Here is a 26,098-nt window from a genome sequence, read left to right as displayed (position 1 = left end):
TTGGCACTTGGACGTATTTGGACAATGTTCGTCCAAGTGCCGACTTAGGCCGGTTTTTGGACATTTTTCTCTTTTGATTATAAGCCCCATACTGAATACAAAGAGCTTAAATAAATGAGTTAACATACAAAAAAAAATAAAACATTTCAATAAAAATAATTATCTTTTCTTAAATATTAACTTACCAGACAAAGAATAATTGCACAAATTAATAAGTGTAATGTAAATAAACCTGTACTCGTATTTATATTGTACTCCAAAGGCGAAATATTTCCTGTTAGTCACACCAAGCAAGTCAATACAAGACCAATGGCATGGCAGGCATTATTATCGTCTGATTCGGTGCTAGCATTAGTGGGGGAAAATGGTGTGTTATGATTAGAGGCACAAACTTGTCTTGGGTACCAAAGGCGTCTGCATTGTAGTACTTAATAAGAATAAGCAACTAGTTATACTCGTATGTTGTATCATTGTTTTCGACTGGCTTAGATAGATGACTGCTCAGTGCCGATGGATTGCGGGAAAAATTTCACAACTCTAGTTATGACTTATTGGATTACATTGGCTGGGCCACAAAGATGTTTGTTGTGGGCCACATGCGGCCCGTGAGCCATGCATTTGACAGGTTTGTTGTAAGATCATATTTGGTTTAGTTCCTTCTTACTTTTATGCTCATCTTTCATTTTATTCACCAAAACAATCTTGCAAGTATAAAAGATATATATATTACTGAATGCAAATATAAAAGACATGTAATCAATCTACTTTCCTACCAAGTGGCCAAATTGGAGTCTATAATTCTACCATTCATTTCACTATCATTCTCTTACATACATTTTAGAAGATTAATGAAAACTTATTTGTTGAGTAATTTCAGAAAATGATTATTGTGTGGTTTTAATTGACTGTAAATTCAACAATTAAATGTGCTGGTTTTATCTTTTGTAAATCACATAGGACTGTGAGGTATCTGTAATTAATAAATAAAGTTTTATGTTATGTTAATTCTCCTAAATCTCTCATTGTGTATTTTTAATTCTACAATGAAAAACAATAAAAATTGTGGCCTCTCTTCTGACTATATTGAACACACACCTCTAACTTGATTAATCTGATGTACTTTGTTACACAAGTGGAGCAGTTTAGATTTACATTTATATATGTTTTTTGCAGATTAGGAGAGTGTTTTTTGGTATTTTCAGTTCCTATTATTCTTGAGTGGTTGATTCTGATTATATATATATATATGACAAGATGTGCCCTACGGAATGATAACCAATATCCAATACAAACTATATTCCAAAGTACTTAGAAGATATAAAAATGATACATATTCAGTTCTCACTTTTCTTTGGCTCTTCATACTTTTGGCATTCAGAGATAATAGTAACTTTTTCCTCTGTCAGTGCACTAGCAGGAGAAAATGTTGCTACTATTTCCAAATGCTGACAGTAAAAGTTTCCCCTCAAAAAAGTGACAACAGCAAATGTATTCTGACTGTATTTATGGCACTTTTTTCCTTTCTATTTACCAGCTATCTGGAAATTATCAATAATAAAACAGCTACTGAAGAAACCAACCTTGTATCCAGCAGACCCTGGCAGCTATAGACCAGGCTTCCATTCATATCAAAACTTTTGGAAAAGACAGTTCTAAGCCAACTAACCACATTCACAGAAAACCAAGACATCCTGGCCAAAAAAAACAATCTGGCTTCAGGAAACATCATAGCACTGAAACAGTCTCACTTGATATCGTAGATGACTGTTGGAACTACTTGGCTAAAGGCACAGATGTGCTGCTAGTCTTGTTAGACCTGAGTACAGCCTTTGAAATACTATATCCTACTATCCAGACTTATGGACATCAGGATCAACAACACAATACTATCCTGGTTCAAATCCTTCTTGACAATAATACAACAGAGTCCTCACCAACTCCCAGCTCACCAAAATCACTATACAACAGAGAGTCCTCACCAACTCCCAGCTCACCAAAATCACTAAAATATGGTGTACCCCAGGGAGCACTACTATCCTCCTTGGCTCTTCAACCTCTACATCAAACTAGTCATTGAAATCGTCTCATGGCATGGAATCCACATTCATTCATTCACCGACAATATCCAACTTTACATACCACAGGGATCAATGCGTAATTTCCAACTCAAAAAGCTAAACACATGCCTAAATGAGATCAAATCATGGATAATATCTAACAAACTCCAAATAAATCTGTTCAAAACTGAGCTATTATGGATTTGTAGAGAGTTCCCCTTTATCCCCTACTTTGTTTAACATTTACATTGCCTCTTTAGGAAACTTATTGCAAAGTATAAAAGTAAAATTTTATATCTATGCGGATAGTTATTCCTTTTTACTAACCTGACTTCTGAGATAAAGAATCATCTGTCTTTTATTTTAAAGCAAATTGAATTGTGGCTGACCGCATTTAAATTGAAACTCAATTCTGACAAAACCAAATTCTTTCTAGCAAGTTCGAATGACAAAATTAAAAATTTATCGATTTCTTTGAATGATCAGGTCTTCCCAGTTGACTATTCCATAAAAATTTTGGGAGTGACATTGGATTGATCCCTGACTTTAGATGAACATACGGATGCATTGGTTAGAAAATGCATCTCGGTATTGTGGAAACTACGATCTATCAGAAAATATTTTGATGCTGTATCATTCCGTTTATTGGTTCAATCTTCCATTCTAAGTATGCTTAACTACTGTAATATCATTTACTTGGGAACTTTTAAAAAAACCTTTCAACGACTTCGAGTTATTCAAAACTCGGCTTTTAGATTGATCTTTGGTTTTAAAAAAGGGGACTATATAAATCACTATTATCAAAAATTACACTGGTTGCCCTGGAAGCAAGAATTCTGTTCAAATTATCTTGTCTTTGTTTTAAATCAATATTTGTGTTGGCCCCTACGTATCTGGTCTCTTATTTTAAAATGAACTGTTCTAACAGGCCTATTCGTAGAATTCATATGTTCACTTATGCTATAATAAAGGCCTGTCGATATAAAAGATTCTTGGATAGAACTCTTGCTTTCCAGGCAGGTAAATTAAATGAATGGTTGGGTAATATCATTATGCATTCCTCATTCCTCATTTCTTAATTCTAATTTATCTATGCAGAAACAGATTGATTGAGTGATCTCATCAGGGTTTTTTTCAACTATGTGTACTGAGTAAACTCAAAGGTACGATAGCTACATCAGACTTAAGGACAGTTGTCCAAAGTCTTGACTTGGTAAAAATTGATTTTTGCAATTCATTGTTATTTGGGAATGTCATCCAGTAGGTTTTGCAGATGATTCAAAATGCAGCAGCATGCCTGATTATGGGAGAACCTAGATCTGAGTATGTGGTACCTAGATCTGCCCATATTAAACCTGTTTTGAGGAAGATGTATTGGCTGCTAGTGGTATATAGGTGATCTATAAAATGTTAATGTAAATTCACCAGCAGGTATATGCAGATATACTGGTATATACTGGATCCAAAATGTTGAATTTAAGACTTTTTGCAAATGCTAAAGGCACATTGTTTTGTGAAGGTTTTTAGGGGAGATAAAATTCCAATTGACTGAGTATGTTAAGTTTGAAAGATAGTACAAGTACTGAATGTTGATATTACCGTAATTATGTGTGTAAACTTTCAACCTGCTTTAGTTAAATCAGGATAAAAATAAAGTGGTTTACATATTATATAAAAGTATTTATTTTGTAACTGGTCAATGGAGGGTTAAGTGACTTGCCTAGAATCACAGTGAGCTGCAGTGGGAATTGAACCCACTTCCTCTTCTTAGGCCACTGCACTAACTGTTTGGTTAATCAGTGCATACTAACTCTTTATTGAACTAACCATTAGGCTAATCAGCTCATACCAGCTCTTCAAACAATGTCTGTCATTTCAGAAACTATATGGTATATCTGTGTCTCCAATCAGGAGTACCTAAATGGGCCGCCGCGTGTGCAGATCACCGGACTGGATGGACCTCGGTCTGATCCGGTGAAGGCTTTTCTTATATTCTTATGTCTGTTTTTTCAAGCTGTCACAGAGCCTGATACCAGTTTTCAGTAGCATTCCGGTGAAGAATGCAAACAGTTGACCTCCCCTAATCCCTCCAGTAAAGCCTTGCACAACCCAAATACAGTATCGTTCTCTGAAAACATCTGTACTTGAAGAATGGTCTGAAATATGGCAGCTAAAATTTAATGCTAAGAAATGCAAGGTCATGCATTTGGGCTGCAAAAACTGGAAGGAATGGTACAGTTTAGGGGGTGAAGAACTTTTGTACACGATGATCTTAAGGTGGCCAAACAGACTGAAAAGGTGATGGTGAAAGCTAGAAGGATGCTAGGATGATAGGAAGAGGTATAGCCAGTAGGAAAAAGGAGGTATTGATGCCCCTGTATAATAAGACTCTGGTGAGACCTCATTTAGAACATTGTGTACAATTCTGGAGACCACATCTTCAAAAAGATATAAAAAGGATAGAGTCGGTCCAGAGGAAGGCTACTAAAATGGTGTGTGGTCTTCATCATAAGGCGTATAGGGACAGACTTATAGATCTCAGTTTGTATACTTTAAAGGAAAGGCAGGAGAAAGGAGATATGATCAAGACATGTAAATACCTACGTGGCATAAATACGCATGAGTTGAGTCTCTTTCATTTGAAAGGAAGCTCCGGAATGAGAGGGCATAGGATGAAGTTAAGAGGTGATAGGTTCCAGAGTAATCAAAGGAAATACTTTTTTTTACAGAAAAGATGATAGATGCATGGAACAGTCTTCCGGAAGAAGTGGTGGAGACAGAGATTGTGTCTGAATTCAAGATAGGCACGTGGGAGCTCTCAGAGAGAGAAAGAGACAATGGTTACTGAAGATGGGCAGACTAGATGGGCCATTTGGTCTTTATCTGCCATAATTTGACCACATCACTCCCGCCTATGTAGACTCTCACTGGCTTCCAATAAAAGCACAAACTCAATTCAAATTCTATTGTCTACTATTTAAAGTAACCCATGGCACTGCCCCCAGCTACTTAAGCAACCGCCTTCACCGCTACCACTCACCCAGATCAAGGAGAACTCAGAACCTATTCACCTTCCCCCCTCATAATGGTACCAGACGTAAGAAACTTTACGACAGCGAAAATTGACCCCACCATCACCAAACTGATGATCAAAACAACAGACATCAAAGTGTTTCGAAAAGAAATCAAAACAGTCCTATTCAAAAAACACGTCCTCACTCACTAATCTCCTCCCACTCGTACATGCTTTCTCCCCTGCGAATAGCACATCAGTCATTCCCTCGAACCTCACCTTCCAAAAAAAAAAAAAAAAAAAAAAATCAATGCTAGGTAATCTCCTTCTATTACTCGAACATATTGTTTTTCTCTACTGTATCCTATAACTACTTGAATCTTTATATGTAACTTCTCAACTATATTATGTAATGTACAAGAATCACTGTTATATAATTCTCTCGGTAATGTCCAGATATCTTCTAATTTGTAATCCGCTTAGAACCGCAAGGCACAAGCGGAATAGAAATCACTAATGTAATGTAATAATGTTTCTATGATGTTGTTCTCTACTGACATAAGCATACATTTCCCTTCTGAAATGTTCTGAAATGTTTTAGCCTGTCTAAGTCCCACCCAAACATATCCAGACCATGTTCCCTTACTATATACACATTTCTCCCTTACTATATATACATTTCTGTGATTTGGATGTGTATAACATTGACTTTCTAAAATAGGAATTTAGACGTATATTTGATATACAAATTTACAGGCCAGCTTATGCACATCCAGATCTTGACTATAGCTTCTAAAATAAAAACCATAGATTTGAAAAATGTATTGGCTAAATTCAGAAGCTGTGCCACTTTTACATGGAAATTGTGAGTTAATGCTGCCTATATTCCATCCATGTATTTGTAAAATGGCTGCTCCCCCTGTGCCTGCCAGCAAATGTAGTAGATGATAAGAACATAAGAAGTTGCCCCCGCTGAGTCAGACCAGAGGTCCATCTTGCTCAGCGGTCCGCTCCCGCGGCGGCCCATCAGGCCTAGTGCCTGAACAGTGGTCCCTGATTAATTTTGTAACTTACCTCTAATTCCATCCCTATAATCTACCTCTACTCTTATCTGTACCCCTCAATCCCTTTGTCTTCCAAGTACCTATCCAAAGCTTCTTTGAACCCCTGTAGTGTGCTCCTGTTTATCACATCCTCTGGTAGCGCGTTCCATGTATCCACCACCCTCTGTGTGAAAAAGAACTTTCTGGAGTTTGTTCTAAACCTGAATGGCCCATCCAGTCTACCCGTCATATCTGTTATCAATATATCGTAATTAAATATGTTCTGATTTGGATCTCTTAATTTCAGTCTTAACTTTATATTACTACTACTATTTATTATTTCTATAGCGTTGAAAAGCATATGCAGCACTGTACATTCTAACACACAATAGACAGTCCCTGCTCTGAAGAGCTTACAATCTAATTTAGACAGAACATTTCAGGGTTGGGAAGATTATAGTAGGTAAGGTATTTGACAGCAGTGAGTGGGAGTTAAGCGTTGAAAGCAGTTTCAAAAAAGTGGGCCTTTAGCTTGGATTTGAACACTGCCAGGGATGGAGCATGACATATTGATTCAGGCAGCCTGTTCCAGGCATACAGCGCCACAAAAAGAAGGTATGGAGTCTGGAGTTTGCATTGGAAGAGAAGGGTACAGATAAGAGTGGCTTTCCCGACAAGCGATGATCATGGGGGGGGAGGGGAAGAGATATCGGGGGGCTTCAGAGCGAATGCACTTGTAAGTCAGGAAGAGGAGTTTAAACTGTATTCAGAAATGGACGAGGAGCCAATGAAGCAACTTGAGGAGAGGGGTAATGTGAGAATAGCGGCTCTCACGGAATATGAGTCACACAACAGTATTTTGAACGGATTGAAGAGGTGAGATACGGGTGCGCGGGAGGCCTGAGAGACGTACGTTACAGTAGTCTAAGTGCAAGGTGATGAGATCGTGGACACGGGTTTTGGTCATGTATTCAGAAAGAAGAGGATGGATTTTGGTAATATTATAGAGGAGGAAGCAACAGGATTTGGTGATCTATTGGATCTGAGCAGAGAAGGCGAGAGAGGAGTCAAATATCACTCCAAGGTTGCGAGGAGCATAGCGTTATCCATAGAAATAGAGAATGGCGAGAGGGGGGAGGCGAGTTTAGGCAGAAAGATAAGGAGTCCAGTTTTATCCATATTCAGTTTGAGATGGCAGCGAGACATCCAAGTGGAAATGTCGGACAGGAAGGCTGAAATTCGGGCCTGAACTCCCACAGAGATATCTGGCGTAGAGAGATAGATCTGGAAGTCGTCAGCATAGAGGTGATATTGAAAACCATGAGAGGAGATCAGCGTACCCAAAGAGCGGGTATATAGGGAAAAGAAGAGAAGGCTCAGGACAGAGCCTTGGGGTACGTCAATAGACAGTGGGATGGTGGTGGAGGAGGATCCACCGTAACATACGCTGAAGGTACAACGAGAGAGATAAGAAGAAAACCAGGAGAGAGCAGAACCCCGGAAAGAGGCGGTGATCCACAGTGTTGAAGGCAGTAGACAGATCGAGAAGAATGAGGATAGAGTAGAGTCCTGAAGACCCTAGGCCTTCATAGATAGACCACTCAACTCTCTTTATGCTGATACAAATAATATGAGGTTTAATATTCAAATAGTAATAGCATACAGGAACAAATCACACAGCATACAGAGTGACAGAGCATACATCAGGCTTGCCAGACTGATGGAGAACTTCCAATGAGTTCTGAAACTATGGTCCAGGGAGCTTTCTTTTATATGATTCTGGCAGCTCTGGCCCACGTTGGTGCATATTACATTTCACACTTTCATTGGTTAATTATATTCATCAATGCATATATTAAGCTATGGATTGGTTAACATAAATTGAGTGATTCTGTGTCACGCCTTTTTCCATATTCTTCTCCCTCATTTCCCCGTAAATGTCCCGTTAATATACCAAGTTCCTCTTTTGAGCACCTGGGCCTAACGGTTTTCCGGCTCTGTGGTTGGCCTTTTTGTACACTTCTATCGGTGGTCCATCTTTCTTCTGGTAAAACTTTCATAAAGTTATCATGCTGCTTATATTTTTCATCAGAACTGTTTTTCTCTATAACCACACTCTCTGTTTCTAGGAAAAAGCAGAAGTTAGTTCCAGAGTTCACGGCCCCTTTCAGAGCTGACAATTTCGAGTCAGAGAGTCAGAGAGTCCATTTGCTTTTTCAGCAGCCATTTTAGGTCTTAGCTGTACTGGCCTTACTTTGGCCTGCTACTGCTGTGACAGGGAGATTTTCGGGGGTCTTCAACTGAGCTTACAGGACTTTCCCCTCCCCCTCCTCAGTCCCTTGGATTCGGCCTGGAACAGGTTGTTAGAGACTTTAGCAAGGGCAGTTCTGTAGAGTGGAAAGGGCGAAAGTCCAATTGAAGTGGGTCAAGAATATTATGAGAAGGCAACGGCGGTGAACAGTGCGTTCGAGTAGTTTGGATAGAAGGGGAGGAGGGAGATAGGGCGGTAGTTGGAGGGGGACGTAGGGTGTACAATGTAAGGTGTACAATGGGCCTTCACAAGTGTGTGTGGTGCAGTGGTTGAAGCTACAGCCTCAGCATACTGAGGTTGTAGGTTCAAGCCCCGCGCTGCTCCTTGTGACCCTGGGAAAATCACTTAATCCTCCATAACCCCAGGTACGTTAGATAGATTGTGAGCCCACCAGGACAGATAGGGAAAAATGCTTGAATACCTGATTGTAAAACCGCTTAGATAATCTTAATAGGCAGCATATAAAAACCTAATAAACTTGAAACTTTATAAAATAGGCTTAACCTCCCATCCCATGTGACTTATAAAATGATTGTCTTAATATACAATACAGTACTGCACATTAACTATTACCATACAAGGTTACATGAAATGCATCTATGTTATCTACACTGCACTTAAGGAGAAATCTATAAAGTGGTGCCTAGTTTTAGGTATTAACAATGAATGTAAATGTTAGTACTGCAGTTGGTTATGCACATAGATAGTCAGTTATATGCACAAAAGACCTTATCAAATACTGACTACTGTAAAAGCTGACACATTCTATAAACGTTGCCTAGGTGCTGTTGAAAACGGCATATCTTTCAAAGTTAGGCGTTATTTACAGAATCATATCTAGCAGTGTCTAACTCGAGTTAGGCGCTGCTAGGCGTCTCTAACTTAGGTGCTGGTATATTAGGCCAGGGTTTTGTTGGCCTAAAATAACAGTACCTAAGGCAGGCAACTAGCAGTGTTTAATTTTTTCCAAACCCAAACTCCACCTTAAACCATGTCTACATTTTGGGTAGGTGATGGTAGGCACGGTAGGTGCCTCGGTATAGACAACTACATGGCACCAAATGAGTTAGACATCTACCTGAAACTTAAATTTTTCAAATCATTTTTATTTTTTTTTAATTCTTTATTCATTTTCAAACTTACAATAAGTGTGACAAATGTTCAAACAAATTAACAATAAATACATCACTTAATAATCATCATTGGTACAAAACATAAACTCTTATCACCCCCCCCTTCCCACCCTTTCCTACCATATAATCAAATATCTTATAGAATATGTAATAGTAAAATAACCCCCCCTCCCCCTCACTATTGAACTTGTAAATTTTTTTTTAATGGTGCCGATCTAGGTACTTAACGGCAGGCACTTTTTTTTATATAACCAGGACCATACTGTGACAATGGGCAAGTAAAAAGCAGAGTTTGGGCAGTTCAGCAACTAACCTGTACAATCTCATTCCACAATAACTGATCCCTAGAGCTGTTAATCACTAGCTTTTAACTTTGTTAAATCCACTCAATTTGTAGCATCTTTTAATCAATGTTAACCGGCAGAACATTGTTAAATCCAATCAATCTGTAACATCTTTTAATTTTTGTAAACTGTATAGAACTTCACGGTCCTGCGGTATATAAACTGTTATATTATTATTATTATCATATAAGTATATGTGTAAATTATCAAATATATCTAGGCATGGTTCTTTACATCCACCCTAGGGTCAATATAACACTTTAAAGCAAGGCATGGTTTTGGCCAGTTATGCTTGCATTTTATAAAGAAAATTATGCACCTATGTTTCTTTATAAAATATACTTAAAATAGGTGCCATAAACTATGCTTTTAGTAGGTGAAACTAATAAAATGGCTTTCATGGAAGGCAATTCTAAAGAGAACAGCAACATTTAAGCAACAAGAACAAGCATAAATGGTTAGAACCCCAGCACATACGTGTATGCATCTGTGTGTACATGAGAGGTACAGAAAAGTTAACACAACACAAATAATGAAGATGAAAAAGTGAGGCTAATTGGAGATTCCCACAATGAATATAGACCTCACTAGTTAGGGTTCAATTGCAGAATGGTATACGAGCTCTCAATACATCAACATATGTAGTTGTTCTGCTTAGGCTCATATCCTGGCCTTCTGAATGAATATAGTTAATTAGCTAACTGCTGTTTAATTTTTATCTTTTTTTCAAAAAATATAAATAAAGAGTAAAAACAGCAAACATTTCATTTTTTAATTATCCAGTAGTAGTCCTAGCTCCAAAGTTGAGAGGACGCTGAGAAAAGATTTCCTCTATGAACCCTTGAAAAAGCCCTTTTCGGTGAAACGGGTCCCGTCGGGGCATGTTAGAGACACTGCATTAAATGGATTGTGGGTACTGAAAAGTTCTCAGCCCAACCGAAAAAAGAATGATGGGGAGCCATGAAACTTAAAAGCTATTCCACACTTTTCTTGATGCTTTTCATGTCAATGATAGTAAATAAAACATAAAAGCGTCAAGAAAAGTGTGGAACAGCTTTTAAGTTTCATGGCTCCACATCATTCTCTTCCTGGTTGGGCTAACTTTCCAGCAGCCCCTCGTGCATGCCATTCTACAACATGAAGCCAAATTCAATGATGCATACTTTGAAGGTGAGTGTATACATCGGCGGGTGCACAGTTACATGGATAAATGATAGAATATGATAAATTATGTACATTTTTTTAGCAATCTAGATATGAGCATTTATAATAGGGCTGTGGCTGGTATAAATATAAAATAAAGATGAATATTTGTAGGCAGCCACTTTGCTACTACTAGTAATAGCACTACTGCTACTACTACCAGTTATATAACTGTTTTCCTTTACATAATAGGATCTAAATATTTTTCTTATTGGCAACTAAAATCAGACATCCCTTTATAGAATCACCCTTTTAGGTGGCAATTCTATAAAGACGGTCCCAATAATTAGTCACGAAGAACACACATAAATATAATGCATTTGTGTGCATTACAATTTTCTGGCAATGTGTTATTCTAGAAAACAGACCCTAAATGTAATGGTGCACCACTTGAAGGTACACATACACATGGGTAGAATTCTTATGCATGTTTTATGCTTGGGCATATATGTCAGTGGTCTCAAACTCAAACCCTTTCCAGGGCCATATTTTGGATTTGCAGGTACTTGGAGAGCCGCAGAAAAAATAGTTAATGTCTTATTAAAGAAATGACAATGAGGTAAAACTCTTTACAGTTTATAAATCTTTTCATTAAACTATAAATTATAAAGAGTTTAATACGACATTAACTATTTTTTCTGAAGCTCTCAAAATACCCTATTTTTTCTGCAGCCCTCACAGTTAAAGTTTAACATCTTTCCTTTCTCAGAACTGACACATTTCAATCACTATATTGAAAATAAAATAATTTCCCCTACCTTTGTTGTCTGGTGACTTCATTTTTCTGTGCTTTTAACTATGTTTCCAGGGCCTTCTTGTCCTTTGACTGTTTTTCTCTCCGTCTTCACGTTCTGCCTTGCATCCATCTTTGGCATTAACTTAACATTCAATTTTTCCCTTTTTTCTGCTTTTTTCTGCTGTTAAAATATATGTTTCCATGTCTTCCCTTCCTATCTCTCTCTCCTTCCCTCCCTATTTCCATGGTCTGACATCTCTCTCCTTCCCTCCTTTCCCCCCAGTGTAACATTTCTCTTTCCCTTCCTCCTTTCTGCCCCCTGCAGTCTATCTTCCTTCCCTTCCTCATTTCTTGCCCCCTCCCAGCCCAACATTTCTCCCTCCTTTCTACCAGTCCATTTTTTCTCTCTTCTTCCTGCATGCTTCTCCTCTGATCCTCCTTCCATCAACCAAACAACATCTCTCTCTCTCCCTCCATGAGTCCAACTTTTCACTCTCTGCTTTATCCCCCTTCCCCAGTGTAGCATTTTTCCTTCCTTCCTTTCTGTCCTCCCTATACATCTTGCCCTCTCTATGAGTCCAACACTTTTTGCCTCCTGCATGCTTTCTCTCTCTATCCTTGCCTCTTCCCTCAGTGGCATCCCTCCTTCACACCCCCAACCCAACATTCTCTCTCCCCATGCACCATCACACCCTCCCCTCCAGCAGCACCTATTCTCCCTTCATTTTACCTTCCTTTGTCCAGCAGTACCCCTTCTCCCTTCCTTCTTCCCCTCCTCCCCTTGTCCAGCAGTACCCTTTCTCCCTTTTTTCTTCCCCTCCTCCCCTTATCTAGCAGTACCTGGTACATACAGGGCTGGAAAAGAAACTCCAGCGTCAGCTGACTTGCAGCTTCCTGCAGCTGTCACGTATGCCAGGACTCCTACCTTTGCGTATCTGCCGGAAGGCAGGAGTCCCATCATACGATGCGGCTGCAGGAAGCTGCAAGTCAGCTGATGCGGACGCCAGAGCTTCTCTTCCTGTCCAGTGTTCACCAGGTACTGCTGGACAAGGGGAGGAGGGGAAGAAGGAAGGGAGAAGGGGTACTGCTGAACAAGGGGAGGAGGGGAAGAAGGAAGGGAGAAGGGATACTGCTGGACAAAGGGGAGGTAAAAAGTACTGCAATTGCCTGCTGCTGTTGCGTATGCCAGGACTCCTGCCTTCACATATCCGGCAGATACGCAAAGGTAGGAGTCCCGGCATACGAGATGGCAGCAGGCAGTTGCAAATTTGGCTACTAGACTGCGGGCCACAAAATAGCAGCCGGGGAGCCGCAAGTTTGAGCCACTGATATATGTGTATGTGTGTGTGGGGAGGGTAGCAATCAAGATGCAAGCATTTATAGCATGTCTATGACCCTGCTCTACTAGCATTTTCTAAAGGAAGCTAGACATGGTAGCTATTAAAAGGGGAAGCACTACTAATAGGTAAATTTAGTATGTCAGATGTTGATGGGGACATTCTTTTTATGGGGTCATCTATAAGTGGGGAGAACCTGGATTCTCTACAGGCGAGAATTCTTCTAGAAACTGGTAACAGCATGGAGTCATCCTGGAATTAGGGACTGGTTTTATAAACAGCACCTAGCCATACCTAACTTTTAGGTGCCGGTCTGCGTGGTTGACAGTCAACCCCTAGGTAACCTTTATAAAATCATGCTTAGCAGTACCTAAGTGAATTTAGGCATCACTAGGCATCCTAGAAGTAGGTGCCAGTATATTAGGCCAGGTTTTACCTGATCTAGGGCTCCATTTACTAAGATGTGCTAGCGGTTTTAGTGCATGCTGCAATGCCATACGCACTAAACGCTAATGCCTCCATAGAGCTTGCATTAGTATTTTTCATTTAGCCCGTGGTTTGCACGCTAGTCTTTTGCGCACACTAAAAATGCTAGCGCACCTTAGTAAAAGGAGTCCGTAGTGATGTCTAAGTCTACCACACCTATTCTCCACCCCTAACCATGTCGTAAAATCTGCATGGAATTCCACGCACATCTTTAAATTGATTTTTAATTTTTTTTTCAAATTAAAGATCAATGGTGTGACCAATTCTCACACCAATTAATCTTGTTAAATCAACTCGGATTGTGAGTGAAATTTAGCTACGTATTAAGTGTCCATGATTAGAGCAACTAACAGTGACTAACTTAGGTGCTATTTATAAAATCTAGCCTTTAGTGTTTATGAGTGGGAGAGGATTTATGATATTACACTGGGAGATCATCTGGCATTCAAGTGTCACTAGATGGTGTGGTTTAATCTTAAAACAGACTAAAGGAGGGTTCAGTCAAAAACAAAAGTTCTAGACTTCAAAACACTACTTTTGTTGAGATGAGGGGAATACCTCAAGGAGTGTTAGCCGAATGGGACCACCTGGGGGAAGTACAAAAACAATGGGCAAAACTTAAATGAACGATTTTAAGAGCAACACATCTTATTGTAAAGAAAATAAATAAATAAAAGAAAGGAAGAAGAAGACTGCTTTGGTTCTCCATAGTAGTAGCTTAAAAGAAAAGTAAAAAAGAGGTTAGCCTTCATAAACTCTAAGAGAGTGTAGAAAGAGGTAGACAGGCAGCAATATCTTGAAAAGCTAAGAGAAACTAGTAAAGTAGTCAGGAAAGTAAAAATACAAATCTAAGAAAAAAATAGTCAACATGGTAAAATGGGGGGCAAGACATTATTGAATGTATTGATGATAGAAGAAAGTGTAAAACTGGCAATGTGAGACTCGATGGTGAAGGGAATGAATGTGTAGAAGCTGATAAAGATAAGGCAGAATTGCTTAACAAATATTTATGTTATGTGTTCACAGATGTAGGGTCAGGAATAAGGTGACAGAAAAGAAACACAAATAGGAATGGAAGTGTTGTAGACCCTGAACAATTTTCAGAGGATAGCGTTTGTGAGGAGCTAGCTAAACTAAAGGTGTACAAAGCAATGGAGCCAATCCAACCCTTGATCTTATATACCAATTCTTTCCAACAATGGGGCTCGATACAAAAGATTATATAGGACAAGGAAAAGCAAGAAACTAAAGCACAGGAATCATTATTTGTTATCCTTATTTATATCAAAGTCTGTTAAGAATTTCTGAAATGGAAAAGTTTTTAAAGTTTTCCAAAAAGTTGGTAAAGAAGAAGTCTAGCTTCATCAGGAAGATTATTCCAGATTTTTGCAAAAGAAAAAGCAACAGATCAACAGATCTTACCTAAAGCTTTAATTCCCTTAATAGAAGTTTATATTTATGAATTCCCCTGGAATATAGAGGTTGCTGAGAATTAAACAAAGAAAGACCAATGGAGAAAAAAATCCCATATGGAATTTTAAATATTATGCTAGCACATTTGAATTGAATTCTCCAATAAACTGAGGATACTAAAGAAATTTAAGGAAGTTCTGATGGTGGTGCTGCTGACCTTTTTAATACTTCTTTAGGGTTGGGAATAGTCCTGGAGGACTGGAAAAGAGTAGATGTAGTCCTTCTCCACTATAGTAGAAATAAGAAGGTTGGGAACTAGAGGGTCTGACCTCTGTGATATGTAAATTAATGAGAACACTTACAAAACAAAGAATAATGAGGTTTCTCTACTGTATAACCTAAGGCATCATGACCTCTCTAGCTATAGGTCTTGCCAGACTAATCTGATCAATTTCTTTAACTGAGTGACTACAGAATTGGATTGAGGAAAGGAAATGAGACTTGATATACCACCTTTCTGTGGTTACAATCAAAGTGGTTTACATATAGAGGTACTTATTTTGTACCTGATACAGTGGAAGGTTAAGTGACTTGCCCAGAGACACAAGAAACTGTACTGTAGTGGGAATTAAAGTTAGTTCCCCTGATTCTCAGGTCACTGCACTAACCATTAGGTTACTCCAGCACCACATGTAGAGTACTTAGATTATAGCAAAGCTTTTGACATAGTTTTGTATAGATGACTTATAAATAAACTAAGTATCCTCGGTATGAGCCTTGAAGTGACTGATTGGTTTAGGAACTAGCTGTGTGGAAGGTGACAAAGAGTAGTGGTAAATGGAAATCACTTTGAGGAAAGAAGCATTATAAGTGGTGTGCCATAAGAATCAGTTGTTGGTCCTATTATTTTGAATATTTTTGTTAAGTGATATTTTGAGCAGCCTACTTTAATAAGGTTTGACTCTTTGTAGATGACACCAAAATCTGCAATAGGGTAGATACCTTTGATGGTGTACTGTAGATAATATAATGGTAAATCCAGCAAAGTTGAATAGTCCAAATTTTGGCAGCTAAGATTTAATGCTAAAACATTCAGGGTCATGTATTTGGGCTACAAAAACTTGAGGGAGTGGTACAGTTTAGGAGGAGACAAACTTCTATGTAAGAAAGTAGAACAAGACTTGGAGGTGATCATATGTGATGATTTTAAGGTGGTCAAACAAGTAGAAAAGATGACAGAGAAAGCTAGGAGAATGCTTGGGTACACAGGGAGAGGAATGTCTAACAGGAAAAAGTTGCTGATAATGGTTTTGTTTAAGTCTCTGGTGAGACCTTATTTGGAGTATACTATAATTCTGTCCAGAGGAAAAAAAGAAAACACCCCCCCCCTGAAAAATGCAACAAAGACCATTCAGATGTGGGAAAATCAAGTAGAATTTATTGCTGTTGGATCCGACACAGGACGTGTTTCGGCATGAAACGCCTGCCTCAGAGGTCAGTTGAAGTCAATTCTGGAACACTTCTAAAATCAGGAAACTTGAAACATTAATTTGCCTCCAATCTTTTGGATCTGCTGTTCTACAGACTAGGCAGTTTCAAGCTGTAGTTCTACAATTTTTATGCAAATTAATGTTTCAAGTTCCCTGATTTTCTCACATCTGGGTGACTTTTGTTGCATTTTTCTTTTGTGTCCACTTTTTGTAATGTACTTTGACCCTCTTCTACACTCTTCTATACAATTCTGGAGACCACATCTTCAAAAAGATATAAACTGGATAAAGTTGGTCCAGAGGGCATTTCATAAAATGGTCAGTGAATTTTAGCATAGGGTGTATGGGGACATATAACCAAGCCGAAACAGATAATGTAGAGGTAATGTGGTCAACTCTGAAATCAACCTTACACGAAGCAACCAACCGCTACGTCAAATCAATAAGTAAACGGCGAAGAGACAATAGACCACAGTGGTTTTCTGCGGAGATCTCAGACCTCATAAAAAAGAAGAAAAGAGCGTTCATCCTCTACAAACAATCAGGGAAGCGAGAATCCAAGGAAGACTATCTGGCAAAGTCAAAAGCGGTCAAAACGGCAGTCAGGGAGGCCAAACTCCGAAAGGAGGAGAACCTTGCGAAGAACATCAAGAAGGGCGATAAATCCTTCTTCCGGTATATTAGTGACAGAAAAAGAAACACAGATGGGATAGTACGCCTTAGGAAACCTGACGGGAACTATGTAGAATCGGACTCCGACAAAGCCAAACTTTTAAATGAATACTTCTGCTCGGTCTTCACTTGCGAGGCGCCGGGATCTGGCCCTCAGCTGCCGACGAGGGAAAACTCGGAAGACCAGTTTCGAAATTTCGAGTTTACGCCCAGCAGTGTTTACGAGGAGCTATCAAGATTCAAGGTGAACAAAGCTATGGGACCGGATAAACTACACCCCAGGGTGCCCAGGGAGTTGAGTGACGTCCTGGCAGAACCGTTATCCGCGCTCTTCAATCTTTCCCTAAGTACAGGAAGAGTCCTGTTGGATTGGAAAATGGCTAACGTCATTCCACTCCACAAAAAGGGATGCAGGACGGAGGCTGAGAATTATAGACCGGTGAGTCTCACATCGATAGTGAGTAAACTTATGGAAACACTAATCAAACGCCAATTGGATACGATCCTGAACGAGGAGAATCTACGAGATCCCCATCAACATGGTTTTACAAAGGGAAGGTCCTGCCAATCAAATCTGATCAGCTTCTTTGACTGGGTAACAAGGAAGCTGGATATAGGGGAGTCCCTGGACGTCGTATACTTGGACTTCAGCAAAGCGTTTGATAGCGTCCCACACCACAGGTTATTGAGCAAGATGGGTTCAATGGGACTGGGTGAAACATTAACCGCATGGGTTAGGGACTGGCTTAGAGGTAGACTTCAGAGGGTAGTGGTAAACAGTACCCTCTCCGATACGACGGAGGTGATCAGCGGAGTACCGCAGAGCTCGGTCTTGGGTCCAAACCTATTTAACATCTTCGTAAGAGACTTGGCTGAGGGGCTTCGAGGTAAAATTACATTATTCGCCGATGACGCCAAACTATGCAACATAGTAGGCAACCGCACAACAGATGAAAGCACAGTGCCCGACAAAAGCTCAATGCCCGACAGTATGACGCAGGACCTACTCCTGCTGGAGCATTGGTCAAAGACTTGGCAACTAAGTTTCAATGCCAAAAAATGCAAGGTCATGCACCTTGGTGGCAAAAATCCATGCAGGACTTACACCCTAAATGGTGAGATCCTAGCAAGGACTGTAGCAGAACGTGACTTGGGGGTGATCATTAGTGAAGACATGAAGACTGCCAATCAAGTGGAGAAAGCTTCATCCAGGGCTAGACAAATCATGGGCTGTATCTGTAGAAGTTTCGTCAGCCGTAAGCTCGGGGTCATAATGCCGTTGTACAGATCCATGGTGAGACCCCCATCTGTGTACAATTCTGGAGGCCGCATTATCAAAAAGATGTGCGGAGAGTTGAGTCAGTTCAGCGAATGGCCACCAGGATGGTCTCAGGTCTCAAGGATCTCCCGTATGAGGAACGACTGGGTAAGTTGCAGCTGTACTCACTCGAGGAATGCAGAGAGAGGGGAGACATGATCGAGACGTTCAAATATGTTACAGGCCGTATCGAGGTGGAAGAGGATCTCTTTTTCCTTAAAGGACCCACGACAACAAGAGGGCATCCGGGGTGGGTGGGAATCAGGGGTGGGAAATTTCATGGCGACACCAGAAAATATTTCTTCACCGAAAGGGTGGTTGATCGCTGGAATAATCTTCCACAACAGGTAATTGAGGCCAGCAGCATGCCAGATTTTAAGAAAAGATGGGATTGGCATGTGGGATCTCTTCATGGAGGTAGTTAGGGGGTGGGCCTTTAGTGTGGGCAGACTAGATGGGCCGTGGCCCTTTTCTACCGTCATGTTCTATGTTTCTATGTTTCTATATACTTTAGAAGAAAGGTAGGATAAAGGAGGTATGAGAAAAACATTTAAATAACTCATGATATAAATGCATAGAAAGTGAGTCTCTTTCAACTGAAAGCTCTGGAATTAGGGGGCATGGGATGAAGGTAAAAGGGGACAGACTTAAGAGTAACCTAAATAAGTACTTCTTGATGGAAAGGGTGGTGATCACCTGGAATGGTTTCCCAGTGGAGGTGGTGGAGATGAAGATGATATTTTAATTCAAGAAAGATTGGAAAAGTGTATATAGGGTTTCTAAGGGAGAGGAAGGATGTTATGGATGGGAAAATTATATTGGCCATGTAGAAACATAGAAAGAGAAAAATGAAGGCAAATAAAGATCATATGACCTAGCCATATTATATTTACCAGCTGTCATTGTCTAAGTTTCTATGTTTACAAAATATTTACCTGTTTCTTTAAAGAATGGTTAAGCACTGGAACGCATTGCCAGAGGATGTGGTAATAGCGGATAGCGTAGCTGGTTTTGAGAAAGGTTTAGACAAGTTCCTGGATGAAAAGTCCATAGTCTGTTATTGAAGAAGACATGGGGGAAGCCACTGCTTGCCCTGGATTGGTAGCACGGAATATTGCTACTCCTTGTACTAGTGACCTGGATTGGCCACCATGAGAACGAGCTACTGGGCTTGATGGACCTTTGGTCTGACCCAGTAAGACTGTTCTTAAGGTCATACAGTGTGCTAGTTTTTAAAATGTATGAATATAGTTGAAAAATAAATGTATTTAATAGAGAAAACTATTTTTTTCTACAACATGTTTGTATTTAAAACAATTGAGTCTAGGCATATCTCCAACTTTAACAAAATTTTACAAATTGTTGAAGGACATGTGACATTTCATAGAACTAAATAAGTTACTAAACTGAGTTTGTCATATTCTCATATTTATTTGGGCAGCACTTATGGTAGGTATAGTTGAGATCTGAACAGAATTTTGAGAGATTCTTGACCAGCTACATATGGCCACTTACTAACCTTTATTTTTTTTTAATACATCCATATATTCTATTTGCATTTAGTAATTTTAAGTAAGACTTGCCATAATAAACCCTTAAATCCAACTACCGTATTTTCACGCATATAACGCGCGCGTTATACACGATTTTACAAACCGTGCATAACCTTGCACGTTATACGCGTGAGCGCGTTTTACAACTTTTTTTTTTCAATCTGATCGGCATCCCCCCTGCGAACCGGCATCCTCCCCCCCTGCTCGCGTCACCCCCCTCTCCCCCGCGATCCTACATCCCCCCAGCACCAAACATCTCTTACCCGATTGGGCAGCGGCACCAGCACCAATGCACAGGAAGTGCCAGTGCCAGTGCACGAAGATCCTCCCTCGTTGGTTTGGGCTGGGCGGTGCAGGAGAGATCCTCCTTCTTCCTGCGCCGGGCTGGACTAGGCTTTGAGCATTTGCGCATGCTCAAAGCCTTCTGGTCTCGCTCTCTATCTTGGAGAGAGCGAGACCAGAAGGCTTTGAGCATGCGCAAATGCTCAAAGCCTAGTCCAGCCCGGCGCAGGAAGAAGGAGGATCTCATCTGCACCGCCCAGCCCAGCCCAAACCAACGAGGGAGGATCTTCGGGCACTGGCACTGGCACATCCTGTGCATTGGAGCTGGTGCCGGTGCCCAATCGGGTAAGAGATGTTTGGTGCTGGGGGGATGTAGGATCGCGGGGGAGGGGGATGCCCGTTCACAGGGGGGATGCTGGATCAGATTGAAAAAAAAAAGTTGTAAAACGCGGGTAAGCGAGCGAGGGGGGGAGGATGCCGGTTCGGAGTAGGCGGGAGGAGGTTTTAGCATGCACGATATACGCGTGTGCGCGCTATATTAAAATTTTTTTACATAAATTTGTGTTTCCCGCGCACTATACCCGTGTGCGCGTTTTACATGGGTGCGCGTTATCTACGTGAAAATACGGTACATGATTGAAGCTTTATGAAAAAAATACAATGCACCTCCTTTACTAATGCGTAGCGTGGGTTTTAGCGCTGACAGTGGTGGTAACTGCTCAGTTGCTCATAAGAATTCTATGACCATCAGAGCAGTTACCGCCCCTGCCGGCGCTAAAACCCATGCTACGCGTTAGTAAAGGAGGGGTAATGATAGGTACACCAGGGATACATTTAAAAAATTCCAATTTGCATATTCTAGATAACATCAACAAGATTGTTTTAGCATGTGCTGTGTAATTATTCCCAATGTGTTTATTTAGTTAGTTTAAAGCTCACCATGAAGGCTATACAGAAATTAATTGATACCATGGTGATTAAAAATACAGAATTTCTAAAAAAAAACATATACAAACACAGACAGCACAAAGTTCACTATTGCACTCAAAAAGTAACAAAAGGGGTACACTCACAGATAGAAAGCTTGCTGCTGATGTCTTTCCCTGGAAACAATTTAAATCCTCTAGATTTAAAATCTATGGCCTTTTTCACTATTTAAAAAAAAACAAACAAATAAAACATGTATCAGGTCAAACAGTCCAAGAGATTTCCATTCAAAATTATACTTTGGTTAGTATGAAGTATGCATGTTGAACAATTTGTTTTCCAGCAGATAAAAAATGATAGCATTAAAACAGTAAAAATACTGCATGAAAAGATGTTTTAAAAAGAAGTACGCTTAGTGAAGATTAAAAGTCATTGCATTCTAGATAGTTCTGAATCACTACAGAGTCACAGGTTCATTCACAAAAATAATTTGACTTTTTTTTTTTTTTTTGGGGGGGGCTTATACTGAGACGTTTTCCTGTGATGGTACTTCTCTTTCCTCAAGACCAATTCAGTACTCTTAACCTCCCCCCCCCTTTTTTTTTTTTTTTTAACAAAGCCATGGTAGTGGCTGACGCATGGCAAACACTCTGATGCCCATTAAATCCCTATAGGGGTCAAAGCGATTACCACAGCAGCAACCCCTACCATGGCTTTGTAAAAGGAGCCCTAGATGAGCCACCGTTGCTTCTTCCATATTAAATTGAACAGGAAATATGAGGGGTCGCTGAAATGTTCTCAGTCCAGGCAAGAAGAGAATAACGTGGAACCATGAAACTTACAAGTTAATCCATACTTTTCTTGACACTTTTTATTTCAATGATATGAAATGAAATGAAAAGTGTCAAGAAAAGTGTGTAAATTTCATGGATCCACATCATTCTCTTCTTGGTTGGGCTGAGAACTATTCAGCAGCCCCTCGTATAAACAGTACTGGAGTATGCTTGTTACACAGAAACATAGAAACATGCAGCTAAAGGCCAATGGCCCATCTAGTCTTCCTATCTGCAGTAACCATTATCTCTTTCTCTCTCTGAGAGATCTCACATGCCTATCCCAGGCCCTCTTGAATTCAGACATAGTCTCTCTGTCTCCAGCACCTCTTCTGGGAGACTGTTCCATGTATTTACCACCCTTTCTGTAAAAAAGTATTTATTTAGATTACTCCGGAGCCTATCACTTCTTAACTTCATCCTATGCCCTCTCATTGCAGAGTTTCCTTTCAAATGAAAGAGATTTGACTCATGTGCATTTTATATTACGTAGGTATTTAAACGTCTCTGGGTCTCAATGCGTCTTGTCAGGTAGAAACCGATGGTTTCAGCCACCATGCTGTGGCTTTCTTCAGGGTATACTGTGAGGTCTACAGTTTGTCTTTGTAAATAATGGGTCCACTGACTTCATTGGGAACAGGGCAACTGATTTTCCTACCAAAATTCAAACAGCTTCATGGGGAGAACATCTTTGAATTTTGGTGGGAAAATCAGGTGGTGTCTTTTTTTCTCATAAAATGGGAAAGTCTCTGGTGAGTTTAAGAAAGAGACAAAATGATTTTCCCCACTAAAATTCAAATTGGTGACCAACGGACTGCCCTGTTTCCAATCAAGTCAGTGGACTAACTATTTATAAAGACAAACTCAGACCTCACAGCATAACCTGAATAAAGCCACAGCATGGTGGTTGAAACATTGGTTTTACCTGACAAACACGCAGTGAGACACGGAAACAAATGGCAGCTGTGGAAACCCTGAGAGAACATACTGTATAGAGTATAAAGTTTTGTTGAGAGAAAATTTCATTTTTAGACAGTACTTTCAATAGCTGGCATAGATTCTTATTTGTATTTCCTATACTTAAAAAAGTTTCAAAACACCCACTATAATTGAAACTGTGACTTAAAAATAAAAAAGTTGTTTCATGTGGTTTTTAGCCTGAAACAACAGCGCCTCCAAATTCCTAAATTAGTATCTCATTTTAGGCACCACAAAGGGGTACAGTTCAGCAGCCGCCTAAGCAGCTTTTAAGAATCACACACGGATGTCCTATATAAAATTGCATTTGTCCTAACTACCCTGATTCTCTAACCAGCATCAATGTCACAGACACTGTTTAGAGAATCGTGTTGCTGCTGAGCTGATCGCGGAAAGGGAATCTCCCTGCAATGACCAGCTGAGTGGCAGCGGCAGAGAACCCCCAAATTCCACTGCAAGTCAGTTGGCAGAAGGGATGTCCACTCCCTCCCTCCCACCCACCCACCCCCGAACCCCCACACACACTTATACACACACTATCCATGACAGAATGGATGCCAATTTCCTCCTGCCGGCACCCCCCAACATCCCCGGAAGGAGGGATGCCCACTTCCTCCTGCCGGCACCCCCCAACTCCCCACCCTCCAAAGCCCACCTGGACCTCCCCCTGTACCTTTAACAGGAAGGCCGGCTGGAGGGATGTCTACACCCTCCGGCCAGCAGGCCCACCTCTTCAGAATGTCCCTGATTGACCCAAATGCCTAAGGTCCCTCCAATATCCTAAATACTCTCCCAATGTGTTTTGCCCAAAAGGGCTGCCTCAAGGATGTGAAACTTTCTAGAGTAAGGGAACAGTTATAACTAACAATTAATATCAGCTGGTGTGAATGAAGTAATTTACTCCAACAAGTATCCTGGGTCTGTTTGCCAGTCATTACAGAACTAGGACACTTGCCAGTCATTACAAAAGATTAGGTTCTTACCTTTGCTAATCTTCTTGTAAATCCACACTTTATTCTGGGACCAGAGGGGTTATTTCCCTCCACCCGCTAGGACTTTGAAGGAAGCCTCAGAATTTCAGAGACTTAAACCCCTCCCCCTCATACCTCATCACTGTGCCAGTATCCAGATCCTCATTCAGTATAAAAGCAGCCAGGAATATCTGTAGAGGACAAGAGATAGGGGAATGGGGAGAACTCCCCAACAAGTAAATCAATTCTGCTCATATCAACAAATGCAAAACAGCAACAATGAAAAACAAGAGAACAGGTCATTAAATAGTATAAACCTGAATGACAAAACAGTGCTATAGGAGCCTGCACAGTCAGAAGGGGGCGCCTGAACCAGGGACTCCTCCCCTCCAAAACTAAGTGTTAAACCCATTCAGATGACTCTCTTATTAAGGATAGTCAGAAAACAGAAATCCAGCTTACCAGCCTGCACCACGAGGAGGGGCTTCTTTCTGGCCACTACGTAAGCCGCAGAACTGGCAAAACAAACCCACCTGGAAATGGTAGCCTTCAAACAGGTGGTCAGAGAGGCAAAACTCGTTGATGACCTCCAAATACTGCATTAAAAGTCTGTGCATGTCCAAGGACCGTAACACCTAGAGGAAGCAAAAGCAGGAAGCCAAACTTACTGATTCACATGAAAAACAGAAACTACTTTCGGGTGAAAAGAAGGGCATTACGCAGCATCACAGTAGAATCTGTAATATACAAAAAGGGATCTCTGCAGGATAGGGCCTGGAGTTCCGAGTCCTTGTGGGCTGAGTTAATAGCCACCAGGAAGACCGTCTTGATCATGAGCTCCATCAAAGATGCCTGCTCCAGAGGCTTATACAGCAGACAAGCCAGAGAGTGAAGAGCCGTAGAGCGCGCTATAGAATATGAACAACATCCAGATGAGCTGCCAATGAGCCTCTCAGAGATGAAGGGTCCATACACGACAGACTGGCAATCTATACATATAACAAAGCTACCACTAGGCTATCCTGCAGAAACTCCAAGAGAGATGGATCCACCTGTCTCAGAATGCACCAGGCCTGGTAACACCTCCAAGCCTTTGCATAGGCTTCCACTGTGGACTTCCTTTTGCTGTGAAGCAACTTGGTAATCGCAGCTGAATAATAGTCCCGACTAGTTAAGACCATGCTCTTAAGAACCATGCTGTAAGACCAAACCAGTCCAGATACTACATTGCAATCGGACCACGTGTGAGAAGGTGAGAATGCCAAGGTAGCCGGAGCCCCCGATCCTGCTGGAGCTTGACCAACTCAGCATACCATGGCTTCCTGTCCATTTGGGTACAACTAGAATCACTGGAACTTTGTGGGCCGCTATCCATCTTAACAGATGCCCTATCATTGACTACAGGCAAGGGCTGAACCAGGGTATCCAGGCCTTCGCTGCCGGCCTTGCGACTGAAAAATAAATTGGATTAAATGATGGCTGCATTCACCATGAGGTCGAACGTAGGGCACCCCCACTGATCTACTATGCACTCTAATGCTCTTTTGGACAGGAACCACTTTCCAGGGTCCAGCATCTGATGACTGAGAAAGTCTGCTTGAACATTGTCCACTCCTGTCACGTGTACTACTGACAGTGCCATGAGATGTCTCCCTGCCCACCAGAAAAGAAGTTGAGCCCCCATGCTCAGAGAGGGGCTCGTCATGCCCCCTCTGCCGGTTGATGTAAATCACTGCCATGGCATTGTCCAAGACATGTACAGCTCGATAACTGAGATGACTCTCAAAGTGGAGAAGAGCCAGCCAAATCGCCTGAAGCTCCAGGAAATTTATCAACCACTTGCACTCTGAGGGCGTTCACTGGCCCTGAACAGGGATGGTCATATATACTGCTCTCAAGCCTTTTAAACTTGCATCTGTAGACAGAATCACCCAATCTGAGATCTAGAGGAGAAGGACCCTGGAAAGTGAGAGGGGTCACAACCATCATGCAAGACTG

The 26,098-nt window shown here is 40.8% G+C and overlaps 1 protein-coding gene across 1 annotated transcript in view; it reads right to left on the bottom strand.

The window, feature by feature from the left end:
* The window catches only part of CSMD3 (CUB and Sushi multiple domains 3), a 1,852,015-nt gene that overhangs the window by 1,116,456 nt on the left and 709,461 nt on the right, over window positions 1-26,098 (bottom strand). The window contains exon 8 of the mRNA XM_033933128.1: window positions 21,465-21,542. Within this exon, the coding sequence (XP_033789019.1) occupies window positions 21,465-21,542 (78 nt within the window). The remainder of the gene's footprint in view (window positions 1-21,464; window positions 21,543-26,098) is intronic.

The sequence above is a fragment of the Geotrypetes seraphini genome, chromosome 2 (assembly GCF_902459505.1).
Source record: "Geotrypetes seraphini chromosome 2, aGeoSer1.1, whole genome shotgun sequence".
Classification (NCBI taxonomy): Eukaryota; Metazoa; Chordata; class Amphibia; order Gymnophiona; family Dermophiidae; genus Geotrypetes; species Geotrypetes seraphini.
This window is presented reverse-complemented; position numbering and strand designations above follow the sequence as displayed.